The sequence below is a fragment of the Calonectris borealis genome, chromosome 2 (assembly GCF_964195595.1).
Source record: "Calonectris borealis chromosome 2, bCalBor7.hap1.2, whole genome shotgun sequence".
Taxonomy (NCBI): domain Eukaryota; kingdom Metazoa; phylum Chordata; class Aves; order Procellariiformes; family Procellariidae; genus Calonectris; species Calonectris borealis.
In genome coordinates this window covers 99,717,650-99,735,385 of record NC_134313.1, presented here as the reverse complement: position 1 = coordinate 99,735,385, position 17,736 = coordinate 99,717,650, and the positions used below count along the sequence as shown (strand labels likewise).

The 17,736-nt window shown below is 38.9% G+C and overlaps 1 protein-coding gene across 3 annotated transcripts in view; it reads left to right on the top strand.

Moving 5' to 3' along the window:
• CAP2 (cyclase associated actin cytoskeleton regulatory protein 2) overlaps nucleotides 1–17,736 on the top strand; it is a 69,748-nt gene that overhangs the window by 10,287 nt on the left and 41,725 nt on the right. For all 3 annotated transcript variants that reach the window (XM_075142738.1, XM_075142739.1, XM_075142737.1), the window contains 2 exons: nucleotides 1,588–1,712; nucleotides 5,342–5,442. In XM_075142738.1, the coding sequence (XP_074998839.1) occupies nucleotides 1,589–1,712; nucleotides 5,342–5,442 (225 nt within the window). In that variant the 5' untranslated portion in view covers nucleotide 1,588. The remainder of the gene's footprint in view (nucleotides 1–1,587; nucleotides 1,713–5,341; nucleotides 5,443–17,736) is intronic.

Genomic DNA, 17,736 nt, shown 5'->3' with positions numbered 1-17,736 from the left:
TAGCTAATCTTCTCCCGCACTTAAATTTTAAAAATAAAAATACTGTTATTGTTTTTATTCATAAGAATTATTAATACTAATTTGTAAATCAAAACCTTTCTTTTCATGTTACTTTACTTTTCAATTATAACATTTAGGCATTCTCCCCTGGGTATGGGGACACCAAAGCAGCATTGTTTGGTTTGGTTGCTAGAGTTGCATAGTATTGCACAGTTTATTGGAATCTACTATTATGCTTTGGTATGTATGAAATACTAGCACTTTTAGCAGGCTGTTCATTAGGAACTAATACATTTACATATATATTCCAGGTATGCCTAACCGTTCTAGTCTACAAGCCACACAGCAATCAGTGTCTTGTGGCAGAGCGCCACAGGGTAGGGACCCCGGAGAGCCGCTGGCTACCTGCTTGCCCCAGCTGGGGATGCGAGTTCCTCCGTTGCCCCTACTTCTGCACACCCCAGTGCTGGGCAGGGGATGTAGCCTCGTGTGGGAGCTGAGCTGGAACTGTTCTCAAGGATCATGTTAATCCAGAGCCATAGATCCCCCCCGCCTTACCGTATGTCACTTGGCAGAATGAAACACTCACAACCTCAAGTGAGGAACATGTACATGAAACTTGTTATATTAAATGATAGGGGATTTAAACATAGCTTTGTCTTTGCTTATACAACCGTTTCTCAGTCTGAGGTGTATATAGCACTGTCTTCCCTGAGACATTGGCCAGTATTCAAAAATGTCAATGCCTACACTTCCTCACATGTAAGAAAGCAGATAATCACATTGTGGGGAAAGAAAGTAATGTGTAAGTTGTTAAAAATTTAACCTAATTTCTATTTAATTTTAAATCAAAAGCATGTAGCAGTACTGCACAAGCAGGCCCCTGGATTTTCTTTTCTTTCCAAAGGTTAATTAGTGCTTGATTTAAAAAGCTTGGGAAACACTGATCCACATCAGGTACTTTTGTAAGAAAAAAATTAAGTGATGGGAAATCATATCAGAAGAATAAACAGAAGTCCTTTTTGGCTTCTTGTGTAGTCTTGAATAAAGTGGCTGAGTCTTACCACAAAGCATAAAAGACTGAGGCAAATTTCAGAATGTACCTATTCAAAAATCAGAAGGTATACACTTAAAGTCTGGCTTTCAGTCAAGTATTAATTGGGTCTGTATTTTTGCCTCTGTAAAAGGCTGATGCAAATCATTGTAGGCGTCAGTTTTTACCAATATCACATTTATAAATATTTCAGTCATCTCCATATCTGATTGGGAGCATACACATATATTTGTCATAAATTGTCCACATATAGACTGTCCAAAGCTATGCTAGCAGTGGTTTGAATCTGCTATTTACAATGAAAAACCAGGGCTGCGTACTTATCATATTCCCTGTTGACAAAGAAGCAAGTTACGGTATGTCAGCTGCTTCACTGCAACTGTTTATATGCCAGAAAGACAATACTTATGAGTTTTACCATAAAAGCTGATAAAAGATAAAGCCACAAGATGAACAGAACAATAACATGAAGTAGAGCATGGGCTTTACTCAGAGGTTTCTAACACTATTTCTATCCTTAATGATTTTTTCAGAATGGCAGAGACTCATGGTTTGATGGAGAGACTGGAGAAAGCAGTGACTCGACTTGAATCACTATTTTCAGATTCACACAGATCTGGTGGAATGGAGTATGATGCCATCAATGGAGTCAATGGAAGTAAGTCTGTTTTTTTGAAGTACCATAAAATAATGTTAATAAAAAATTGCAAGTAGAACATGTGTTTGTCTTCTAAGAGGGAGCGCAATCCCACCCCTTACGAATTCGGTATCAAAAGAAAGTAGTATTTTAAAAAGTGAATTTAGAAATGTCATGTACAAGCTTAGTCGTACGCATAATTCTAAATTAATATAGCCTGGAAAATTCAAGATTTGACTAGTATCTTAAATCCATATTTTAAGCTTTATCACTCTTTCCATTTTAGCATTTATATTGTTGTAGATAAGTCACCAGAAGAAAATGTCTGCTCAAGCCCAATTAGCAAGAAGAAATGAGACATCCCCAAAATTTATAGCATAAATATTCCTGAAGAAGTCAGCAATATAAACATTGAGTTTATTTGCTAGCTCTCTGAATTTCACAGTGTGGACCTACTTCATTTAATTGTTTAATATCCTTAATCAAATATAAGTTTGTTCATAAGCATTTGCTCACTAAGGGCTGCCACACATCCATGGCCTTACGTTGTTATCTCTTGATATCTTCTCAAGTGGATCTCCAAAGCACTACATTGGAGAATACACCAGAAAACTCTATCTTCATTTATTCACATCACATCACACAATCATATTTTTTCATTCCCTAATTTTTTTGTTGTGCCTGAAATTTACAGGGTAAATAACCTTATAAATGTGGCAGTTCTAATGTTGATTGAATAGAGGTGCCCTTTCCTTTCTCCAGAGCTTGTTTTTTCACCCAGAACCCTGACATATATCTCTTTATTAGCTTCATGTCCTTTGCTTTCTGTATTCCTTGGCCCTTCCCTGCATTCTCCAGAGAAGAGCACGTCCCAGCATGGATTCAGCTGCTGTACAGAAGCTGCAGAAAAGGCAAAAAGTTGCAGGCAGCTTCCGTACTGACACAGAAGCAAGTCAGCGTATGTCAGCTGCTTTATTGTCCCTGCATGCCAGCCCTTACCCAACAACACATGCGAGGGACCTTCCCCACAGTCATGTGTGCCATGGGCCTACACGCTGGCAGCTGCTGTGGAGCAGCTGACTGAAAGCAGCATGTTTTTACGGCAGAAAGGGAGTGTCTTCCAGCAGGCTTCCATAGCAGATGAGTTAGCCTGTCAGAAAGCTTCAGTAATAAAATGCGTACAGTCCAGAGAAAACCTAGACAGCTAGTAAACTGTAGCAGAGTCATGGAGAAACACGATTCGTGTACAAACTGACAAATCAATCACTAGTTGGAAATCTACATTTTTAAAAAATACAGGCTTCAATCCTGTAATGCATCCATTTAGGTGAATCTCTGTATTAATCCACAGCTCAGTATTGCAGAACCGGGGCTGCTTTCAGAACAGGAGATTAACTCGCCATGTGAGGTACTTCCATGAAAATTGCTACATCCTTGGCCTAAAAGCTCAATCAGGTGAAAAGATTCACCCCCCAGGGAAGCAGAGCCTTAAAACTCCGGCAGATCCCTAGAAGAAACCAACTGACAAACCTTTTTGGAGTGAGATTATAAAACACACCCACTAGCAGACTGCAGTAAGCAGCTGAGACGAGCAGCACCATGGGGCACCTGCCAGCCTGCACCACGTCTCCAGGCAGAGCTGTCTCACTGAGCAGGGACTCAGGAATTAGCTTTTGCTGATGCAGTTAGGAAAACCAAACTGGTTCTTCAGTTTGGGCGACTGATACGCATATAGTGCCACAAAGATCATTCTGTATGCCTGTGTTGCTGTGCTTCTGCAGGGGTTCACATAACCTCCTCAGCAACTGCAGAGTTGACAGTCTTACAGAACAGGTCTCTTTTTCGCCTTTAAAACTGACACTCAGCCAGAGTGTGACCTTTTTTAAGTCTCTAGTGGAAATGGAGATATATTGGTTTCTTCTACCATGACCCCCTCCCCTAAAAAGCCATTCCATAATTAGAATTATTACAAAAAATAACCTTGACTTTTCAATTAATACTTTTTCAGAAACAACAAAATAATGAGGAGGATGGGAGGACTGTACCTTTACTGTTTTCCTGAATGGCATTACAATGGCAGGATTGCAAACAAATCATTCAATTGCTCTGCAGTGCAAATTCTAGTAAATGCTCCTGGGAGTTAGCTGTATTGAATAGTTTTCTAGTTTTGCATAGGACAATTGCCATTTGGTGAACTGCTGTTTGAAACTCTGCTCTGGAGTAAAAGGTTACAATGATTCTCCTGGAGACATACACAGATTTTGACAAAGAACATAAATGGGCTTTGGAAAGCATCTCCACAACTAAAACCTTTTGTACACTAGGTCATTTGAGGGGTTTACACACAAACACTTAATATGGAAGAAAGCCCAGAAATTCCTCAGAATTAAAGGTGAGTGACATGAAGAGAACAAAAGGAGACTCGAAATCCCGCCTAGCTGACTAACTACATTTTTTTTTTCACACAGGCCATTGCAAACTCCAATTGCCAGAGCCTTTCTTTTTTCTGTCAAGGAGCCAGATGACTCTTGTGGAATAAAGAGGGCTTTCAAGATTATGAATTTGGACACAATTGTCATATTTGCTTTAACCAAAAGGTTAAAGCAAACTGTCTGAGGGAAGCCTGGTACCTCTTCAGAGCAATCTTCAGGCTTCATTAATGAGGGAAAGAGGCTGGGAAGAATTTTAACCTTGGTCTCTCAGATCCTACAGATGCCATAAATTCACATGTGCGTCGCTCATGCTGGACCTGGCAAAGGTTCTGAGGCATAGGCAAGACATGAGGATATGTCAGGGAGTAAAGGGAGAGCTGGAAAGCATCCAAGGAAAGATTACCTTTGCTGTCTTAAAAGGTACCACATAAAGCCATTTAGAAGCCAGGTGCACACGAAACTGAGTTGCATCTGCATTTTCTGATTGTCCTCTTTATCAGGAAACTGCTCTGTATATCATATAGAAAATAGCATTTTTATTCTTCTGTTAGAATGTATAGCATATATATATAGTCAATGGGATGTGTCATCTAGAAGACTCGTTTGAGCTTTCTTTATCCAGTGACGGTTTTGCAAGGTCAGACAACAAAATAAGGAGATTACAAAGCCACATCTCACTGCATAAATCCACTGTCAGCCCATTCTAAAGACTCTATCTTACTGGAAATTGAATTGCTTGCTATTAAAAGCCACCAAACAATACAAAGATCTTCAGGAATGGGTGGGTGGTATAAAAACAGTTGCTCAGTACAGTGCAGATTCTTTTTAGGGGATAATATTTGGTTTATGTACAACAGTAGAATTTTGCTAAGACAATCATGCTTATCAGGCCACTAGGCCTTTGAAGGGCTGAGAAATGTTTATTTTCACACCTGGTATTTTAAGACAAAAGAGGCTTCCCACTACATTACACGGAGTAAATTCTCTTCATGTTCCTAGCCAAGTTCTACCAAGAGCAGGTTTTTTTTTCTTTCTAGCTAGGAAAAAATCATTATACATCCTTTTTCGCTGATTTCACAAATCAATGAGTATGGCAGAAATTAAGTTACAGCAATTTCCCCCGTTTCTATGGTATTTCTCCTCCATCTGCTACAAAGGAATGTCCTATGCATTATGTAATTTATGAACCCATTACAACGGAATGCTCTTCTTCTATAGGCATAGCACCATATGTTGAAGCCTTTGATAGGCTGCTGAATGGAAGTGTTGCTGAGTTTCTCAGGTACAGCAAGATTCTTGAAGGTGACGTGAAGACACATGTGAGTATTTACTCAAATTTTCTCCCCATGATATAAGCGTACAAGTCTTGGAATCTGTGTGATCAGCCTTGATTGCTGAGTAGAGGAGAATCTTAATAGCAGTATTCTGAATTACTAGTTCTTGTAGCAGTAAAACCTGGCATAACACACTGAGAACAGTTGGTTCAGGAAGGGCGAAAGACTGTATGGATTCATAAGAAGAGACTGCTCCCCTTCTACAGCACCAAAGGTTGAAGACCACAGTATGCAAAATATATAAATATTCTCAGTCACAATGAACTTGAATTGTCCTGTCTGCAGGACAGGAACACAATTAAGAACACGAGTCAACAACTGAGTAGCAAACAGTAGGTGGGTCTGAGCAGTGATAACTTCTTGTGGTTGTCTTCTAGGCACGTGTATCATCATTCCAATTAATTTAGAGATTTTGTTTCTTTGATTGTTTGTTTTTATTACTCACATTTCTTTCAGTTGGAACAACATAGCAAACTAAAAAATGAGTATGTATGTCAGACATTTAAATGACACTTTTTTACCACATATGTCACAGCAAGGAAATACTGTGCTACCATTTTCATGATGAAATTACTTTGTAACCTTATAATATCTTGTGATCAGAGCTTGTTTGTTTCATTTTGTTTTTTAAGCCTGTCTTCTCTAAAACTGGTGGTGATAGAATGACAAAGGATGGACTGGTCTTACCAACGGCTTACCAGTATAGATTTTTGCAAAAAAAAGACACACAAAAGAGCCAGCGTCAGTTTGAGCTGGATCTGAAGCAGTGTGAAGCTTTTGATTTTTTCTAGTAGATCCATGCCATCGGGCCTTTCTCCATGTGTACATTTCCCAATTCATTGCAGCTGCTGCTCTACACAACAAACACTCTAGCCAGAAAAACATGCAGCCCTATAAGCTACTGGGACTTATGCTGCAAGGCCAGCATAAATGTTTTGCAAGACAGCCAAAGTAACCAGTCTACTGACAGAGCAAGAGCTCTGGGATTATTCTGTGAACTGTGTTTTCTCTGTGGTGTTATATGTTCTTGTTGGTAGGGTAGAGTTTCTGACCTAGTTAGGCCTAGAAAACTGGAGGGAGGAAGGAGATCAGGCAATTCTAGAGGATCTTTCTGTTTCTGAGGAAATGCTGCACTTCCTTTTTATTTGAAAAAGCTTTTTCACCTAACAGTTATACTATAAGCTACAATATATGTACTTTGTTCTTAAAAGAAATGAGGGAAAGATTAGTAAACTGGAGGGGGGGGGCGCGGATAATTAATCTAACTGAGCAGAGAATTGCTCCCTGGAAAGGATCGGTTCTAGCTGTGGTCATTACATTCATTAGACACCATTATTTTGCAGTTGATTTCTCAACAGTCTAGATCTGAGAAATACAGAAATAGCCTTAGTACCAACACTAAGCAGGGAAAAAAACTGCATTTAACATTCTAAATGACTAAAACCTTTTTAATACACACTATCTGTAAATGTCTAAATCAGTAAGTGTATTAATTTATGCATTTATTACTATTTGGTACTCATAATTGAGTCCATATAAAAGATTATTAATAATTTATCTGCCAAGTCTGTGGATAGTCCCTAGCATATTGTTGATGATAGTGTAATGCAAACTGTGATAAGGAGTATTTGTTAGGACTATGAGATTAGACATAAACAACTTTCCCTTACATAAAGAAACCAGTGATTCTGATTGCAGCCTACTAAATATTCTGAAATCTTAGATTCTGAATTTACAACATGAAGCAGACTGTGGTTGCCTTATGCTCATGCTTATCACTGAAGCAACATCTGTGCTTTACCTTAACAAGTGGAACAGGGAGTATTTTTCTTCTGGGTATCTTATAGACCATGTGTCCTCAGCATTATACTTGCAGCTGCTGTCTCTTTCACATAATGAGCTGAAGGGAAGGTTGTATTTAATTTCAAAAAACACCTGTTGCCTAGAAAAACCTCACATACCTGACTGACCAGAATGGTAATATGAGAGAAAGAAAGACTTCATATTATGCTAAAGAAATGAGGGATTTAACATGATGTGTTTCGTGCTGATTGCTGTAAGAATTGTGTGGTTTGTGTTTCTGGTGAAAGGAAGAATACAGCCATAACTAATATCTGTTGGGGAGTCCCATTCCTGTTTTTTCAGCATGCTGTACACTAAATAGTCTATTGAAAGAGAACAAAATAAAGAAGAGAACTAACAGCTAGCTCCTGGCTCTGTTAAACACAGCAGCACGGTGGATTTTGCAAAGATTAGGTTATCAAAGAAGAGTTCTGCTTAGACTCAATCTTGAGAGCAGCATATTTCTCATTCAAATTACAGTACGTGCAGTGGTGAATCTCTGAGGTCAACTGCATTAAAGAAATTAACCACTTTTTAAAAGACAGAGAGGATGACTAGGGTTTTTACTTTGTCTATTTAAAACAAATTATCCTAAACGGCTAAGATGAGATCCTTTTCCTGTCCTGTCACTGTGGAATAAAAATCTGGTGATTATATGGATATTTCTGTGAAATACAAAGTTCCCTACAGGCACAGATTTTATGAAACCACTTTCCGCTGTCCGTGTCATAACTATCGAGCATGTGAAGTCAGTGAAAGCGTGAGTATGGCCAGGACTGCTGGCAACCAGCTGTCTTTGGCCTGACATACCAGTGTCTTGGAGGCTGTCACCAACTATTACAGGTTATAACAGCCTGAAGCTGATTCACCATGTGGGCCAACATTGAACCATTCTTCTGTCAGAATGAGGGAAATTCAAAAGCAGTATAAAATAGGCTGTGGGTCTGCAGCATAGGCAGTTCTCTTATGCCCAGCAGATAGGATAGCACTGGCTGATTGCTGGATCACAGAGACATGAGTCCCATCACTTTGCCCAGATGCATCCACTACTACAGAAAATGCGCTGAGGATGACAAAGAGCTGCCTGTGGAAGACACGGTCTACCTTCAGATTGTGTCCCAGTGAGGAAGCTGGTCAAACAGGTTTGATGTGCTCTTTGCCCTGTCAAAGCAAAGCAAGCAAGATTTTAGAAGGCCAAGAAGCAGGTTTTTGTGATGTGTTTATTATGAGCTTCTTCACATCATTGTTTTTGTTTATGTGATATCTCAAGTGGTGGAATACTTTGGCTTGAGTTTGAATAATGTACCAGATGAGACATAATGATAAGAAGAGAATGTACTAGTTCTACAAGAGAAGGACAGATAACGTAAAATTTCCATATTTTAGTATTTTATGTGGTACAGAGCAGAGCAGAATTACAGCCTTCCTGTCAAACACATAAACTAATACTTGCCTTTTTTTGTTGTTTATTTGTAAAAATCTTTTAACCTCCTAACCCCACCAGTTGAAAGAACAGATTGTCTGAGTGATTCAGTTATGTTCCCTCTTCTCTCATCCAAGCTATTTAACTTGGAAAGGAAAACTATAGAAATATGGATGCCTTTTCCCTCCTCTCTTCCATCAACTTCCAGCTGCTGAAATGCAGAGCTCAGACACACAATCAACTACTTCTTGGGTTTTGAGCATTCAGAAATAAAAAGGCTGTTGGTTAGCTTGCTACTTATTGGAAGAGGGTTAGATACAATTCATTACATGTATGACTACTCAAACAAGATAGCACGAAGCAGCAATTCACAGCACATTATCCAATCTGCAGGGGTTGTCTGTGTGCATGCACTGATTTGTTATCATCATGAGCAGGGGAAGCGATGTTCACCCCACAACCATTGTTCGTATGCACATACCCACAGAGTTTCTTTTTCTTATCTATTACATGAAAGCAATGGCATTCTCCTCTCCTCCTTCCAGGCATAGTCCATGTAAATATAGACAGACAACTGAAAGCAGGAGTTATCTTTTATGAGGTATGTATGCACTTTGCAAAGTGCAACTCCGGTTTGTCCTATCAGTGAAGTTAAAAAATCCTAGCTTCCTCATTTTTTCCAAAGAGTAGTTATTACACATGAAATAGCTGTATCTTGTCTTTTCTTGTGAGAGATGTTGAAGAATTAGTCAATGACTTTCATAGCCCTGAACTTTGAACAGGATGTGCTGCTGTCTGTTATACACCAAAAAACACTTTTGCACTTTACCTTACCTAATCTAAACACAGACTATCAAGCCCATTATTTGACTGATTCCTCATTAACAAGGCAATTTGCTTACAGGGCAACAGAATGCACAAGTGTACTCTCGTGTTCATCTTTTGTGCCCAGAGGCTGTGCGGTTTTAGGCATTGTGTTGAAAGTTGAATTAGAGCTCAGAGAGGAGGATGATGTCAACATGCCCAAAGAGGAGCTTGCTGTCAGGCTGCCTTTGCATTTCTGTGATAGGTATTTTCTGCTACATGAAATAAACACCAAACCAAGTAGCTACCACAGGACTGGGAAACACAGAATACATAAAAAAGAATAAAAAGACAAACATTTTTTACAGCATACAAAATGCACTCAGCTGAAAGAAAGAGACTAAGTGTAGAAAACAGTACTGCTACCCACCAAAAGTGAGAAAACCCAAATAATCATCAACCAAAAAAGCAACCTTGGAAACCTATCAATATTAAAGTTGATTTTGTAATGCTAATTCAGCTATATTTCTTACCCTGTATGTGTACTACTAGATACTTTGTAACATAAGCAATAAAGAATGTTTGCTTTAATAAGACAAGAAAGTTGGAAATGCAATATACATAATGTAGCCAAGTGCCTAATCCAGAAAAAGTATCATTTTTAGGAGCTTTACAACTTTTGATTGCTCTGTTCCAAAGGACGACTTCACTTGTGGCCTAGGGATTGAATCTGGCTTTCAAAACAAGCAGGTTTTATTGGGTCAGGGGCAGTGGTGTGCAGACATGGTTGCACCTGTCTGACTGTAAGACATCTGGTTGGGAATAAACATGGCTCCTGAGCATGAAGAACCTGTCCATTGTGGGTCTAGACCAACACCCCCTGAAAGAGTGGGAGTTTTTCCATTAATTTTGATGGGAGCTGGATCAGGCTGTTAGTTTCTTGACACTGACATTGCAGTAAATACCACTTGCTTTTCTTCTTATTTAAAAAGGCAAGGAAGAGACAAAAGTCAAACAGACTCTATTGAAAAATACATGCCATGGTGGCCCATACTGGGCATTTAGTTGTGTATTGCTGGCACAAGAAACACGCACCTGTAAATTTAGGGTGGTGCTGGTGGGAATATATAATGAGAACGTTCCTTATGGCATTCCCTCAGTCAGAAGGAATCAGAAACACAAACAGTCAAGGCTGTCAACAGTTCTTCATAACCTGTTTTCATGGGGCTTCTTTGCATATGGGGTAGTTCCTGACTAAACCCGTAAGTAGCTATGTTGATGTCAAAGTAGTGCAGTTGATCAGGGACCATTTTTTGGGTAATGGTCTAAAACTGTTGGCCCCTAAAAGCAGGAATTATATCTGTATGTGGTTACCCAGTACAATGGGATTTTCTGATCTCCAAAGGATGCCAGGAAAAAGGTATCAGAATGATTTGAGTTGGAAACCTTATATGCAACAGGAAACCAAAGAAAACTCCATCATATTTGCCCAAGAAAATGGTAAAAGATAACTTGCTCATATGAAACAAATTCCGATAGTGAAGGACTCCTCAGTCGACCAAATTAATTCAGAATAATATCCAGTGTTCAGACTAGATTTAAGGTCCATGTTTTACCAATCAATTTAATTAATGATTGGAGCAATTAATCAAGGCATACATTGTATTCTCAGTCATTTGAAGTCTAAATGAGAACTGATCGTATGCTCTAGCTCATGCTAATTTTGCTATCCTCTAAAAATTTTTCATTGGAGCCCTTTAAGAGCAAATTTGAGTCTACTGACAGGAAACCTGTTTTTCCTGGTGGTTTTCCAGGAGAAGTAGTGTATAGACCTAGAGGCATAAGTGCCCCACAGTTTGAAAACCACTGTGTCAGCTTAAGCAAAAATGGTAAGGCGATAAAATTACATGGCTAAATTAGCTAGCTAAATGACGGGTGGTATTAATGTGTGGACCAGCCGCACTCACAGCCACAAACCCAGTGTGAGAGTCTCAATGAGCTTCTTGCAAAGTCATGGCGTAGGAGACTTGCCAGCATAAAGTAGGGAGAAACCGGCTAGGGAGGATTGGAGTTGGCTGAGATCCAAGGTCCATGAGGAAGCTTTGATAAGGTAGTAAGACGTTTTACTTTTCTCTCTGAAAAGCAGTCCAGGGTTGGGAGGGCATAGGTGGCAGTCATTTCAGGCACTCAACCTCCGAACAGTGAGGTCTGTGGTTCTTACAGCAGTAATTTCCAGTGAAACACTGGCAAATTAAACTATCTTGATCCATCAGGAGAACCAAGACAGAGGAGCAGAGAGACAGTATCCTTGCTTTTGTCATCAGCATGAACCTGTTGCGACTCTCTGAGGGAAACTCTCTTTACTGGCATCAGTGCTCATGGTTCTTACTTCTCTTGCAAAGAATTATGATTTTTCAGGTTGGAGTGGTTACATTATTTAAGCCCATTTATTTCAAGCTGAGAAATATACATCCATGAATGTTCTTTTTTTTTTTTTTTTACATTTTTTTCTGTTTTGGGACACACATCTCCTGTGCTTGATTGATGTCATTTGTTGCTACAGGCTATGAGCAAGTCTTTTATTAATTTTCAGTCTCATTCTTTCTGAAAAGCACGTGCACACTCTTTTCATTCATCCTGCCTCCCCATCCCTGACCTGCTTTTATTTTGCTAGTTGGTGGTTGCAACTGTTTTGAGTGTATAGAAATGCTAGGCTTGGAAACCGAGAAGCCTGTTCATTGTAGTCAGCAAAAAAACAAACAATGAGCTCAGAATCTGGCTCTTCAGTCAGTTTCTAGTAAAAAGGAGTTCAGTGAATAATGAGAATTAAGCCACAAGGGAAACCAATGCACAGTTTGAATGTTGTTTTAAATAAGCTGGGAGTGCTGTCAGGACTGATGAGGGTAGAATGTGGCCACAAATGTGTATTGCCTCTTTTTATCCAGTATGAATTTCATGATCAATATGGCCAGATTTCTGAATGTTGAAGAGTCCATTAGGGTAGATTAAACCATGTCACTGTCACTGCTAACTTCTGTTAGTCTATTGACATCCATAAATTGAACTGAATATTTCCATAATTAATCTGAACTGCAAAGCAGTTTAATTTTTGCTATTTTTTTTCATAAATTTAATGGTATGTTTTAGTCTAAATCCCAGAGGTATAATAAGAAGATTGATTTAGGATCTTAAAGTAGATCTTTGAGGCTGAAATATTTCTTTCTTGTTGCTTTAATACAAGTTCTGTTTAAAAAACCACCTTAGGTCACATCTGCTTTTCAATCACATCACTCTGCAGGTAGGTAACTACCTTGCCTTTCAGAAAGGCTGAGGCCCCCTCTCCAAGTAAATGTAGGCTTTTGGTATTTAGCACCTCTGAAAATGAAAGCATGGTTCAGGTGGGAAGAAACCTTAAATATCATTATAGATGTGTCAGCTTTAAGCTTTGAACTTCCTTCCATGTTAGCACATTTCGGTCAGGGTCTGCGATTCTTTCAAGGTGATAAAAGTGGAAGTCAAGTTAGAAGGAGACAGATTCTGGCACTTTTAGCCTTTGAGTTGCTTTCAGAGAGCTCAATGGGACAACTTGCAGAATCAGGTGGGCCATGTCACCCGTTGTCCTGAAGTGTGTGAGAGACAGAACCTACAGAAATTCAGTATAAGAACCTATTTATCCAAGCTCTCTCTCTAAAGACAGTGTAATTTCTTAGAAATGGATGGTTCTCCAGTCTTTGTATCAGGGAATTTGGTATTTGTCAGACACAGAAAGTCAAGAAATCAGCTCCTCAGTAGGGTGCCCAGTGAACACTGCCAAAAGAATATTTATGAAGTGATACCTCAACAAGTGCTGTAACCTTTGTAATTTACAGAGATAAGCATCTGGAGTTCTTAGAACTTACATTTGTTAAATCAGGGACACATGAATGATATCCTAAACCTGTGAAATCGTAAAGCCTTTTCTAAAATTTCCTCAGCATGGATTTGGACCTTCACAGAGAAGGGCTTCAGAGAGGATAGCTGGGGATAGAGTGGGACTGCTTAGCAGCAGACCTCAGGGGCAAATCCCATCAGAGAAATAACCGGAGTGCCTGCAGCCAGTGCAGGCAAAAGCGTGTTTGTGCAGATGACAATGAGACCTGCAGGTCCCTGAGATCTCTGTAGTTGTCTGATGTGCTGGTTTACAGCATCTGTTCCATGTAGGAAATGTAGGTTTGCCTTTCCTCGGGGAAATGAGGTCCCGCCACAAATAATTCCTCGACACAGGCAACTGCGCCCTCCAAAGAATTCTGAACTCAGATGTCCATGGGAAAAAAAAAGGAACCTGAATTTAAAAAATGGTTGATCTTGATAATAGCCAAAGCTTGGACTTCATCTATTCAGTACATTGTATGTGATTCCTATTTATTTAAGGAACTAATGCACGCTTTCAGAGATACACAATGTAGTTCCAAGTAATAGTAGAAACTAGAAGCTTTGGAAGTCTGTGAAACTTTAATGTGCCACAGTTTCCGTTCCTTAATGAAATCCTGAAGTGGGCTGGTTTTCCTTTCCCATCTCTCTTTGAGAAACCTGCTTGCTTTTGCAGGCTAGTCAGGATGAAGAGCTATAAGAGCTCTCTCAGGATGATTGTGGCAACTTCCGTAAGTGCCTGTGCAGGTTGGCATGCTTTCTATCTACTCTCCCTAATACTGATTCCAAAAAAATTACAACTTTTTCATGGCCTTACCTTTGACATGTGACACAAACGATATTCCCATAATGTCATTGGTTAAATTAATCCCCCCTGGAAAACTGCATACTTTTCTGAGTTGTCATTCTTTTACAGTGTTAGCCTTTCACCTTGGGAGTCCTGAGGATAAACTGGAGGCAGGTCAAAACCAACTGATTACTATTTGCTGTTACTCATACTCTAAAGCTCATAAAATATACTGACAGTCTTTGGTTATTAGAAGCTCCAACCAACAGTGGTGCCTAGTATAGATTTTAGTGATGTATCCTCTGCACTGTAGAGAAGCCATTTGTTCTCATGATGTTTTTATGTTTGTTCTTAAAATGTTTGCCTGTTTTTATCAGCTGTTTGTTTCTATGATTATCACTAATTACATATTATAAAGGCAGAACATGACAGCACAAATTCCACACAGCTGACAATCAATTTTGGGGATGTCCAGTCTATAGATAAGCACCAGGTACTGGGAGATCACGTGTTGCAATATGCCAATAGCATTTCTTCCTTCTACTGATGTGGAATCCTGTAAATGTAGATCCATGACTGTATGCTGTGCAATGAGGCGGCTTTGAAATCTCCAGCAGGTGACTGGCCCCTTGCAGAAGACAGCAGTCTGCAATGTAAATGGCAAACATCTTCAAAACTGTTCAGAAAATAAAGGTATTGGAAAAAAAAAACAACCTTAGTCTGTAAAGAGACCACATCTTCAGTAATGTGTGGTCTATTTATTTTTGCACACAATTCTCAGTATTTTTCTATGCTGAATCTTCTAGAATCCCTAACTATGAATACACTACACCTGTTTTTGGAACTTCCATGTAAAAGTTGAAATGAACAGAGGTCAAGAGAGTTGCCAATTTTTGGCTGTTGTAAAATTGATTCATGAAGAATTTGTGAATCTGGAAGACACAAAAGCAGCCTGAGCTTTAGGAGAGCATCATCTAGTCAAGAGCTTTGGTCTGGACTTGCTCTTCTTCTCTGGTGGATGGAGGTTATTAGGGATGTTTTTGGAGAATATGATCTCCTACTGCTTCACTTTGCAGTCATCAGTAGCCGCAATGGCCCTGCAGCCAAATATTTATATCTGTTTGAAACAGTGACAGACAAACAAAATAACTGACTACCAAGATTAATAATTAATTATTTAACAAAGCTGACATTTAAATAATATTTATTAGGTTTTAAAGTTAACAATCCCTTGAGATCAATCAGAACAGTTCATGTCACTCAAAGCTGGGAGAGCTTAGAGGAAATTCTGGAACACTGGAGCAAATTTTATTGGTGCAAAAGATGCAGAACCTGTATATTCTTTATCCAAGGCAATAATTTTGTAATTAATGTAAAAGCAACTGTCATGGCTTTAAATACCCCTTTACTCCAGTACATCTGTACAGTTCGTGTTTCATCCGGAGAAATAAAATGACAGATAGATGAGCAACAATCTACCCCAAACAATTCTATCCATTTGTCTTATGTCATTAGCACTGAAAGATCTTTAAGACCAATATTGTTTGAGCTCCACCAGAGGTAAGAGCTGTAAGAGCGCTGAGTGGTTTAAGTCACAGTCAAGCTTACTAAAAGGTAAAGTTAATGAACCTAGGTACAGATGCTGCTCAGAAACAACAAATAAGTAATATTGGCTAGCACTGTGCACAGTTATATGACACAGTGTTGAATACACTGGCAGATATACACAGCTAGAGATACCAGCACTGATATAACCTTAGATTGGTACTGGACAGGCAGTAGCAATGCTGAGAAATTTTAGCAAAAGTTCCCTAATATAGACATAGCTATGGAGGCTGAAAAATGCTAAAAAAAAAAACACTAATAGAAGACAGCTGATTGGTGGTAGTCAAATGTATCTATCTGAAAATAGAAAAGAAAATATCTGGGGTGGTGTCTGGCTCCATCAAAATCAATGGCAAATCTCCCATTGACTTCAATTTTGACTAGAATTTCAACCCTGTTTTCTGCATGGACCAGTAAGAAAAAGGTGACCGTTTTTTTCTTTCTTTCCTTTTGAGTATAAAGTACTCTGTTTGGAGAACTGCCACTGACTCTTCAGCATTTGGCCCAGTTTTAAAAAAATCTCTATCAGCCAATTAGCTGTAGAAAATAAATACTGTCTCTTCAGCTGGCCTGGATAGTTTCTATGGCAGCCCCATACTTAATTTAAACTTCATTCTTTTTCCATTTTTTGCTTCTCCCTTCAAGCCACCAGCCACTTCACCACTTCACTTTGAAGAGGCTCTTGAAAGCAGAATGTAAAAGACAAACTGTTTCTCTTTCTCTGGCAGTACTGTCCCTTTTAGAGAAAGACTGGGGTCTTTGCTCGTAACAGTGAAGCTCCATCTGTAGTTGTCATTTGCTGTCAGTCATTGTGTCTTTTGCTAAACCCAAAGGACCCAAAATTATTTCTGAAGAAACTACTATTAGAACTCTGGACCACTAAATCCCAATTCTTTTCCCTCATGTCCTCTTTACTATTTTGTTTCAGAATGAAGTCATTAAGTATATTTTAGAAATCCAAAATGTATATAGGTCTGTATTTTGAATTGCAAATTATCACTGTTAATGTTTGCATGTATATACATGCAGATGTGTATTATTCTCTAACAATAGAAGTCCAGTGGATTCTGATACCTACATTATGCTTTTCAGTGCTATGACTCTGATGAAATACATTATTAAATATAATAACATTTGACAAATTTAATATTATCAGGTCGATAGGGTAATTTGCTTGACTAAATTTCATTAGGAAATCCTTTCTTTGTTTCTCTTATTTCTATTTAGTTTTATTATTTTTTTTCAAGACTGAATTTTCTTGTAAATTGAGATCTGAATGCATGTGCCTGTTTCTTGTAGTTTGCCAAACTGTTGTCACATAAATAATATTTATATTTATTAGTGCTCAGATGCCAGAGTGATGGGCAGCTTAGACTGAATAAAACATTTAATATGAGAAAGAGATAGATCCTAAAATCACATCTGCTCTGGAGAACTAAACTTTGCTAAAGCAAACTGGTAGTTTAAGCTTCAGGTTCAGTGCATCTATGTCTACTCAGTCTGAAACAGTGCAAGTTTGGGTAGAATCCATTCTCACTCTACTTCAAACAGGTCAGAAGCATTGTCACCATTAGACATCTCTCTCAGAGCCTCTGGCAATTTTTCAAGCAGTGGCTTCTGGGAAATATCAAAAGTTGGCATTGTATTGTGACAGAGAAGGTTACACCAGTTGCTATTAAAAAGATGATTTCTAAATATGTATGATTCCTCCATTAACTTCTGCAGGCTTAACTGTGTATGCTGTTACTGCAATGGTGACAGAGAGGTCACTCACTGTAGTCAGCCACAGGTTTCAACAGGCATGGAATTGGGCTGACGTCGCATACATGTCAGACTTTGGCTCTTCCAACCATTATCAGTCACCTAAGTCAGCTATCAAACACACCTGAAGTAAAGGATTAAGACACCT